General features: G+C 41.7%; 1 protein-coding gene across 1 annotated transcript; it reads left to right on the top strand.

The window, feature by feature from the left end:
- Window positions 1–791: 791 nt before the first annotated feature.
- Window positions 792–2,298, top strand: LOC140914477 (protein BTG1). Its single transcript, XM_073352379.1, has 2 exons — window positions 792–1,131; window positions 1,661–2,298. Exons 1-2 carry the CDS (start codon window positions 1,014–1,016, stop codon window positions 2,011–2,013), a joined length of 471 nt encoding a protein of 156 aa, XP_073208480.1. The 5' UTR covers window positions 792–1,013; the 3' UTR covers window positions 2,014–2,298.
- Window positions 2,299–10,806: the final 8,508 nt, after the last annotated feature.

The raw sequence follows: 10,806 nt of genomic DNA, 5'->3' as shown, positions 1-10,806 counted from the left end.
AAGGTGCCACAAGTACTCCTTTCCTTTTGGCACCTTAGAGACTAACCAATTTATTTGAGCATAAGCTTTTGTGAGCTACAGCTCACTTCATTGGCTGCATACTGTGGAAAATACAGAAGATGTTTTTATACACACAAACCTTGATAAAAGAGGTGTTTATCACTACAGAAGGCAGTTGGGGGGGGGGAGAGAGAACCTTTTTTGCGAATACAGACTAACAGGGCTGTTACTCGGAAACCTCCATTGATTAGTATCCCCCCCCCTTCCCAGCGTCAGTGCTGTGAATCCCTGTGCAGCTGTCTGGCCCTTCATAAAGGGATTGAGGGAAGGTGATTGTGTTGGAGTTGCCTGGACCCTTGTGCAAGCAGTAACGTTTCTGTGTGTTTCTCCCGCCCCATACGCCCGACACAACAGTGCCCCGCTCAGCCAGGCTCCTGGCGCGGCTCCCCTTGCCCCAGCCAGTCCCTCGGGGGTTGGTACCCCTAGCTGTCATTCCCGCTCGTGGGGTTTACTTCCTACCCAATCCCATTGCCGGAGTTCAGGTTGTCCCCGCCCCCTTCAAAGAGCCCTTTGCTCGGGCTCCCACTCCTCCTCCCACAGACATACACAAACGGCGCTTCTGTTTCCGTCTGTTCACGGCAAATCAGGACGGGAGGGTGCTCTCGGGTTCTCCCCCTCCCCGACTGCCAGCCAATGGGGGTCCAGAGGCCGTTGGTGTGTCTTGAGGCTTGGAGGCTGTTCTCTGTGACGCAGTGGGGGCGGGGCGGTGCCATTGGTCCTGGTGGGCCCCGCCCCTCGGAGAGAGGGTACCTCACTGTTTACTCAAGCTCCTTCGCCAGCGGTCGCTGTAGCAGCGTCGAGTGGGTGGCGGGGCCGGCCGCGCGTCCCGCACCACCTAGCGGCTGAGCCCTGCGCCGGTAGGGGGCCAGGCGCGGATCGTGCGCGGGGCAGGCGCCGGACCACTCGGTCACTGGTGTGGGGCGCTGAGGAGGCGGACAGCGGGGCAGGCGGCCATGAAGACGGAGATCTCCACTGCCGCGGGCTTCATCACCCGCCTGCTACGCACCCCCGGCGGCATCGGCGACGAGCAGCTGCGCTGCTTCAGCGAGTCACTGCAGGAGGCGCTGCGAGGTGTGGGCGGTCGGGCGGGGGCGGTGCCGGGGTCGGCCTGAGCCCTGCTATCGGGGGCAGGAAGGTTCAGGCCCCTTGAACTGGCCGTGCCCGCAGGTGTCGGAGATGCCCCAGGCGGGCAGCCCAGCAGCCCGCACAGAGGAGCCCTCGCCCTCTGCTCCCTTGTCTCTGTCCCTCCGCCCCACGGCGTCATCGGTTCTCTCTTCCCGTGTTCGGGCCGACGGGTGGTTGGCGCTTGGGACATTCCCCCCCCCTCCCCCGTCTGTGGCTAAATAACCCTCCATTGATTAAAAAGAAACGGAGTACTTGTGGCACACAAGTACTCCTTTTTGCGAATACAGACTAACACGGCTGTTACTCGGAAACCTCCATTGATTAGTATCCCCCCTTCCCAGCGTCAGTGCTGTGAATCCCTGTGCAGCTGTGTGGCCCTTCATAAAGGGATTGAGGGAAGGTGATTGTGTTGGAGTTGCCTGGACCCTTGTGCAAGCAGTAACGTTTCTGTCTTTCTCTTTGTTCCCTCGCACAGACCATTATAAACACCACTGGTTTCCCCTGATGCCCTCCAAGGGCTCAGGGTACCGATGCATTAGGATCAACCACAAGATGGACCCCTTGATAGGGAAGGCAGCCGGCATGATCGGACTGAGCCATCAGAGACTCTTCCAGCTCTTACCCAGTGAATTGACTCTTTGGGTTGACCCCTTTGAGGTGTCCTATAGAATAGGAGAAGATGGGTCTATCTGTGTCCTTTATGAAAGCCCCCCACCGGGTCTGAAGACTGCCAAAGCTCTGGAGAGTAGAAACAGCTGTAAAGAGGAATGGAGAATTGGCAGATCAAGCCCTTCCAAGAATTACAACATGATGACAGTTTCTAGTTAAAAATTAACATTCCTTGTACAATGATGTATGTATGTATCCCAGTTTCATAATGAAGTTAGATGATGTAATTGAGATGTTGATTTTCACCCCATAGCCATTAAAGTTGTAGTAGTACTGCCAAGTTCTTCGTTGTGGCCAAGGGCTAATGTATAAGCAGTTCTTTAAACTGCATGTAATTTTCTGGATTGTATACTGTAAATGAAATGTACAGTCAGCTGATTGTTCTACAGATATATATTTTGACAGAATACTTGGCTATTTGTAATAAAAAGAAAAGTTACTTAATTCTCTCTTTACAATGGCTTTTAGTTAATAACTTTTTACAAGATTCCTGTACTTATTGAGTAACTTCTAGGAAAAAAACACAGCTCTAACCAACTGTAATTAAAAATCTCTCCAGTGACTTGCCTGTACAAACTTTTCTCAGGGTCATAAAAATACAGCTGGAAGGCACAAATGACAAATACAACTTTCCTACTAACATATTTCATGGTGAAGAAATCCTATCTTGCCCAAGCAGCTTTCAAAGAAGGAGTTACTTCCCTATAAACTTAAAGACTATCTTGAAGCAAACCAATATGGTAGAGACGTGCTCAGACAAATCTGTTTATCCAACTTTCAGTACAATACATAAAAACTTTTAATGAACATAAGATAGTTTTCAGAAAAGTGTAAGGTTCTTTTGTTATGTCAGTTCACCTTGACTTGTTTTGCACTATAGCCATTTTTTCCTTCCAGAACTGCTCGTAACAAATTTTGAGCAAATAGGAAGGTAGAATACATCTGACTTAGTAAAGGGCTTATTTATGCTTCTGGGTGTTTGGCTGTTTAAATTGGAAAAGTGAGTTTTCAGTTAGTCATAAACATCTTTAGTACAGAGTAAGATAGTATATTCATCTTAAACCAGATGGAAATTTTACAGTTGAATGTAGTAATGTCTCATCTATATCCTATTTTACAAGAAATTACAAATTTACTAATATTTTAAAACTTTACATTTTATGCCATTTTAGTTTTTTAAAGTTTTAAATATGATCTACAGTACTTTATCAATTACAGAGTTTAATGGAAGCAATGATTTTAATAAAAAGTAGGCTAATAGCCTGCCAAATAGTCTGCTATGTGGGAGATTTTGGTATTAATGCTTCACCAAAAGATAGAGTGAAATTGTTTGATGTTGGGAGGAGTTTGTTTCTTAGTAGTCATAAGCTATATGTTTTAATAGAACCTTTGAGGACTGCATACAGCCAGTGTTCATGTTTTCAGTAGCCCTGTACTAGATCATAATTACGTGGTTAATGAAAGAGAGCTTTGTCTACTGTCAGCATGTCAGCAATAAGCCTTGCAAAATGTCTCATTAACATGGCAAAACATGCAGTTGATGGACAAGTCCAGGCAAGTTAGAAATAGTCCTTGTAACTCATCTGAAAATAATCCATTTTTGTTTTGGAAAAGCTGGTGAGCTTTGTAACTGCTGGTTACATCCTAATTAACTAGGTGACAGTGGTTTTGTGTAACAGGAGCTATTAATCTGAACTGAATGCATAATTGTTACATTCTTTAAAAAAAAAACCTTAAAAGTTAACATACAGTAAAATAACCGCTACGCTTCTAATATGTCACTCCTACCACACACACGTAACAATCAGTTCTAAACAGATGTTTAGTAGAAAGAGTAACTGAAAAAGAGAAAGTAGACTAAAGTTTCTAGAAGAAGAATATTTTTTGAAAGATGGTACAGATGCTGTATTTTTGTTTCCTGATTTAAAACTACAAAATATAGTTCCGTGGTTTAAATTCTTAACTAGTCATGCCTAGTTTTCATTGAATGGAATTTTAGAATACTCTCTCTCTCTCTCTGTGTAGTTTGTGGATGAAAGTTGTGTTAGACCAAAACTGACCTTGTAATGTTTATATAGTTGAAATACATTTATGTCTATATAGGGTGAGACACTGCATAGTGAACTGTTTCAGCCTAAGGTGATGTAATATTACACATATAGTACATTATCTATCAGGAATGGTCTAATAATGCTAAGGACTGTAGTATGATTGTCTTGTATGGTAGCACTGTCTTTTGCATGGAACTGCATAGCAAAGAATTCCAAAGAAACAATCAGGGCAGGGGAAATAAAAGAACCAGTTTCAGTAACCTCTGCGTTCTTTCAGGGCAGTCTTGCAGAAGCTAGAAAATTATTATTTCAAGCTATGAATTACTGGTTTGTGCTGCTTTTGGAAGAACACTTCTTTGGGTGCTAGCTAGAGAGCAGCAGGTACATTAGCTTTTTAGGACACAGGGTGCTATGAAAGCTGCAGAGACAGTTCCCTGGCTGTGGTTTGACATGTAGACAGAGTATTTAAAAGATGGAAATGGCAGGCTTCATCAAAATGTTTTTCTTGCATGTTGCCTTCTGTGAAATTCTAAAGTGGAAGGGTGGAGATATACCTGAATGAATCCAGTCATTACATGTTTTCTTTGCTTGATGAAACAAACCATCTTAGCAAGTGCTTATGGAAAAAATCTGCTTTGGTACCAGGCTATTTTAATTTTTTTAAGGAGCACACTTTGCCATTTGAATTCTAAGTGGAGTATGTTCACATGGCTGGTGTAACATGAAAAAGGTATTTTATACTTTTTAAATTGTAACTGATACGTTCACATAGTAATAGGAAAAACAAAGTTAGTACTGCATACATTTTCATAAAGATATATCTTGCATCAAGAATCACAACATCCTTTACAAATATAACACTGATACTTAACTGCTGAAATGCCATTATTCTTGAGTGCAATATGACAGTTGTTCAATTTCATATATCTATGCTACACATTGTAAGACTTCATCTTATTCTGCTGACTGGAAGGTGAAGTTAGGGAGCCAGGATGGACTTTGGCTAAGATATTTGGGTTTACACCTCATCTCCTTTGAAGAGCCGCAGCATTTTTTTTCAATGCCAATTGATGGCACTTCTCATAGCATAATGCTCTCGTCGCTATATTGGGGCATTGGTTCATTACTCATTCACAGGAAGTATGTATGCTAGACTTTCCCCCATCCACTAACGTTACCTGCAGGTGGGAGTCCCTAGGGTAGTCAGGGCACTGGCAGTACAGGGTGGATAAAAATAAATGATTTTTTTTTTTTTTAGAAAATAAAATCGGGTTTTTTTTATTTAAATTGGCTTTTTTTGACAGGTGTTTTTCTCAAAAAGCATTTTATCTAAAGGTAGATACATTATAGCTCAAAGATATCTCGTCATAGAATAGGGATTATAAATTCTAATTCTATAGCATGAGACAATATATTCATTTAATGTTTAAGAAAAGTTTTGGAAATGAGTTCCAATAGTTCATGAGGTTCCAAGGGCTTCTGTATAGATTATTTGGGTTAATCTTTCTATTTACCCAATGGGACTCAGTGCTCAGTCTAGAAGATACCATCAGAGATGCTTAGTTTTGCAGTTCTCAAACTGGATTTGTGTCTCCAAAGATAACACGCTTGCTAACAGCAAAAATGTTTTTAAATAAATAATATATAGAGGTGAGAAATAACAGACCTCAACCGAGTTGTCCCTCTGGAAATTTCTGTACACAGAGTCATTCCCTTACCTCTCTCTAAAAGTGCAAAGTTTCAAAAAGTTCAATGAAAAGAAGATTGTTGGGAGCGGAATAGATCTGGACAAGGAAAAGAAGTCTGGAGATAAATGTGAGAAGGGAGGAACAGGCAGTAGAAACAAAATTGAAACTGTTTGAGCAGCATATTCCAGAGGCCTTCAGGTCTTTCTGAGTGTAGCCTTCATTGATTTGAGATCTACCATACCATTGTCTCACTAGAAGGGAAAACCTATAATGGCAGCAGGCCGTAAAAGAGACCTAGTTTAATTAAGTTCCTCTACCTGTGAGTAAGACAGGCATGTGTGTAAAATGCAAACAGTACATCAAAGAAATCCAAGGCCTGGTCGTCCGATTGAAACAACATCATGAGAAGTGTTCCTTCTCAGGAGGAAGCTGCATTGAAGATGATGAAAGGAACATGTCTGAACATGCAGGATCTTCAGGTTGGTAAACTTTTATTTCATACTTCTTTCTTAAGGACTGCCTGTCTTCCTTCTGGACTATTCTTGAATTCTCATGTTTGAGCAAAAAATACAGTTGTTACTCTATGGTACTATCATTTTAGATGTAGTTCTGATAAAAAATAAATAGCTGAAATAGGCAGATCTTCCTTTTACAATTTCACCTTTAAAGTAGTACTGAGTGTCAGTGAATGCAGTGAGTAATACTAAATGAGCAGTATGGTAGTAATAATTAAATAACTGCATTGACTTAGGAGGTGGGCCATTGATTATCATGCACATTGTAGGGAGAGTGGTCACCTTGGATGAGCTATTACCAGCAGGAGCGTGAGTTTGTGTGTGTATGGGGGTGGGGGGGTGAGAAAACCTGGATTTGTGCTGGAAATGGCCCACCTTGATTATCATGCACATTGTGAGGAGAGTGGTCACTTTGGATAAGCTATTACCAGCAGGAGAGTGAGTTTGTGTGTGTGGTTTTTGGAGGGGGGTGGGGGGGTGAGAAAACCTGGATTTGTGCTCGAAATGGCCCACCTTGATTATCATACACATTTTAAAGAGAGTAATCACTTTGGATGGGCTATTACCAGCAGGAGAGTGAGTTTGTGTGTGGAGGGGCGGAGGGTGAGAAAACCTGGATTTGTGCTGGAAATGGCCCAACTTGATGATCACTTTAGATAAGCTATTACCAGCAGGAGAGTGGGGTGGGAGGAGGTATTGTTTCATGGTCTCTGTGTATATAATGTCTTCTGCAGTTTCTACAGTATGCATCCGATGAAGTGAGCTGTAGCTCACGAAAGCTCATGCTCAAATAAATTGGTTCGTCTCTAAGGTGCCACAAGTACTCCTTTTCTTTTTGCAAATACAGACTAACACGGCTGTTACTCTGAAACCTGTCATTATGAAAGCTGGAGTTATCCAAAGGCTGTTCAGTGAGTTCTGTAAAATGAGGTAGTGGTCTTAATTTCTTATGGGACAAGTGCTTGTATCGCAAAAACATCATAATTGGCATTGGCACTTTTGTTAGCTGTTTAAGCAGAACAGTCAAAGTTTGAATGTGAGTGAACCATCCCTACACTCCCAAGAGCAGTTCCTCCAGACGAAGATTGGTTCATGTTGACATGCTGGATAAGGGGAAGCTTGCACTGCTGCCAATCTGAGGATGAACAGAGAAATAAGGTTTCTAAGACTAGTAACTTGGTACCTTTCACTAGAACTACATTCCCTTTAATATTTTTAATTATTATTTGTACTATTGCATAAGAATCAGTGCAGACTTGTTTGGGACAGATGAGTGATAGTCCTGACTGCTTGCACGATATTGCAGGGGACTGAATTTTCTCCTACTGAATTTTCTTCTACAATATTATGTTAATACATGGTTCTTCATTCTAACACTCTGTAAATTATACCTTAAGGGAATGGTCCTTTTTAGCTTGTGATTTAGGTAATCTTGGGGGAGGTGCTGATGTAGTTGCATTAAAATTGTACAGTACCTCGTGAAAGGATCTTTCTTTTGGTCGGGGTAACTCATGAGTTACTATGAGGTTCAGCTGCCCCTTCTGGTCATGCATCAATATTACTAAATAGGTCACAGTGAAAAACAGTCAGAAGCAATGAGCTGGAAATTAAACTGCAGTTAGTGATTAATTTAGTTTTGTGATTAGATTAAATAATTGGCCCCCTGATTATTTACATTTATTGTTGCACAATCTCATTAAAAGACGAAGCTATATGATATCAATTGTTCTGCACAATAGCCCTTATTAAAACAGTGTTATAAAGGAAGAAGAAAGGAAAAAACAACTATTTCGCTAAATTAGATACCAAGCAGTGCCTCAGAGTAAACTATAATAAAATTATAAATCATAAATCGCCTTTTATGATGAGATTACTGGTTCTGTGGATGAAGGGAAAGCAGTGGATGTATTGTTTCTTGACTTTAGCAAAGCTTTTGACACGGTCTCCCACAGTATTCTTGTCAGCAAGTTAAGGAAGTATGGGCTGGATGAATGCACTATAAGGTGGGTAGAAAGCTGGCTAGATTGTCGGGCTCAACGGGTAGTGATCAATGGCTCCATGTCTAGTTGGCAGCCGGTATCAAGTGGAGTGCCCCAAGGGTCGGTCCTGGGGCCGGTTTTGTTCAATATCTTCATAAATGATCTGGAGGATGGTGTGGATTGCACTCTCAGCAAATTTGCGGATGATACTAAACTGGGAGGAGTGGTAGATACGCTGGAGGGGAGGGATAGGATACAGAAGGACCTAGACAAATTGGAGGATTGGGCCAAAAGAAATCTGATGAGGTTCAATAAGGATAAGTGCAGGGTCCTGCACTTAGGACGGAAGAACCCAATGCACAGCTACAGACTAGGGACCGAATGGCTAGGCAGCAGTTCTGCGGAAAAGGACCTAGGGGTGACAGTGGACGAGAAGCTGGATATGAGTCAGCAGTGTGCCCTTGTTCCCAAGAAGGCCAATGGCATTTTGGGATGTATAAGTAGGGGCATAGCGAGCAGATCGAGGGACGTGATCGTTCCCCTCTATTCGACATTGGTGAGGCCTCATCTGGAGTACTGTGTCCAGTTTTGGGCCCCACACTTCAAGAAGGATGTGGATAAATTGGAGAGAGTCCAGCGAAGGGCAACAAAAATGATTAGGGTTCTGGAACACATGACTTATGAGGAGAGGCTGAGGGAGCTGGGATTGTTTAGTCTGCAGAAGAGAAGAATGAGGGGGGATTTGATAGCTGCTTTCAACTACCTGAAAGGGGGTTCCAAAGAGGATGGCTCTAGACTGTTCTCAATGGCAGCAGATGACAGAACGAGGAGTAATGGTCTCAAGTTGCAGTGGGGGAGGTTTAGATTGGATATTAGGAAAAACTTTTTCACTAAGAGGGTGGTGAAACACTGGAATGCGTTACCTAGGGAGGTGGTAGAATCTCCTTCCTTAGAGGTTTTTAAGGTCAGGCTTGACAAAGCCCTGGCTGGGATGATTTAACTGGGAATTGGTCCTGCTTCGAGCAGGGGGTTGGACTAGATGACCTTCTGGGGTCCCTTCCAACCCTGATATTCTATGATTCTATGATTCTATGAATTAATCAGCTTTTGATTTGAGGAAAGAAAACTATATCAAAAATGTATTTTTTAAAATTTATTTTAACAGACAAATCTTCTATGCTAAAAGGTATGTGAGATAAAGAAATAAAACTGTAATGCAGGAGATAGAGCAAAGATTTAAGAAGACAAGAAAACATTTTTCCCTGTCAGTGGAAGCAAAACAAACCTCACCAAAATATAAATGCAGGTCTGAAAACTGCTGTAGGCTTTGCAGATGTAAAATTACAGCTTTAGGAGCAAGCTTGCTAGAACACACAACCTAACATTTCTTAGGTGTATGTATTTCATTATTAACAATTAAAAGCAGTCTTAGAAACAGTTTTTAGTTTATATAATGCAGATGAGCAAAATTATTTTGGGGTGTTTAAATTTAGAACCTGATCCTGAAAATCCTTATTAAATGAGAACTCTTTACTCACACAAGTAACCCCATTGTCTTCAGTGTGAGTGACCTACATGATTAAGTATTACAAATAGGGCTGTTGATTAATCGCAGTTAATTCACGCAATTAACTCAAAAAATTAATCACAGTTAAAAAAAGTAATTGTGATTAATCGCAGTTTTAATCTCACTTCTAACTAACAGAATACCAATTTAAATATATTTTGCATATTTTTCTTCATTTTCATATATATTGTATTGTGTTGTAATTGAAATCAGTGTATATTATTTTTTGTTATAAATATTTGCACTGTAAAAATGATAAACAAAAGAAATAGTTTTTTTCAATTCACCTCATACAAATACTGTAGGGCAAGCTCTTTGCCATGAAAGTGCAATTTTCAAATGTAGATTTTTTTTTGTTACATAACTGCACTCAAAACCAAAACAATTGTAAAACTTTAGAGCCTTCAAGTCCACTTAGTCCTACTTCTTGTTCAGCCAATTCCCCCTCCTCCCCCCACATTCCCAGTATTTGCCACGCAAAACAGGTGTTTCACGGCACCAAGCACTAGGAGCTATGGGAAAAAATGAGCATGCGGCACACACAGGGGAGGAGGCAGAGTGGAGATGGAGGTGAGCTGGGGCAGAGGGGTGGGGAGGGGAGCTGACGCTGGGTGCAGAGTACCCACCAATTTTTCCCTGTGAGTGCTCCAGCCCCGGAGCACCCACGGAGTCAGCGCCTATGCAGCAGATCATACCTAGAAACTACACATTTGAAACCCCAGATATGTAAGTAGATCAGGAAATGTCTAGGAAGACGTGATTAGGTTTATCTCTTTTATTTCTTTATGGCTTGTGGACTCCTCTGTGCTAACCCCAGGTGCTTTTGTTTTGCTCGTAACCTTTAAGCTGGACCTCAAGAGAGCTATCTTGATGCTTAATCCTTGTAATTGTTTTTTTAAAATCTAACAAAAATCCTAAATTCCAAATGTATTTTCTTTCTTTTTGTTTTTAATAAAATTTACCTTTTTTTAAGAACTGGATTGAATTTTGTGTCCTTAGAGGTTTGTGCATATGTTGTTTAATTAGCTGGTGGCAACAGCTGATTTCCTTTGTTTTCTTTCTCAGCTGTTCCCAGGAGGGGGTGTGAGTGGGCTTGAGGGTACCCCACAGGAAGGAATTCCCACGTGCACCTTCCTGGGTTCTCAAAGGGGT

The sequence above is a fragment of the Lepidochelys kempii genome, chromosome 7, assembly GCF_965140285.1.
Source record: "Lepidochelys kempii isolate rLepKem1 chromosome 7, rLepKem1.hap1, whole genome shotgun sequence".
Taxonomy (NCBI): domain Eukaryota; kingdom Metazoa; phylum Chordata; order Testudines; family Cheloniidae; genus Lepidochelys; species Lepidochelys kempii.
Note: the sequence above shows the minus strand (reverse complement) of the source record. Positions and strands in the feature narration are given on the sequence as shown.

Excerpts from the sequence above, each read along its gene's own strand:
- LOC140914477 (XM_073352379.1), top strand. The coding sequence starts at position 1,014 with ATGAAGACGGAGATCTCCACTGCCGCGGGCTTCATCACCCGCCTGCTA. Across the intron at positions 1,132-1,660 it reads ACTGCAGGAGGCGCTGCGAG|ACCATTATAAACACCACTGG; the intron begins GTGTGGGCGGTC and ends TCCCTCGCACAG.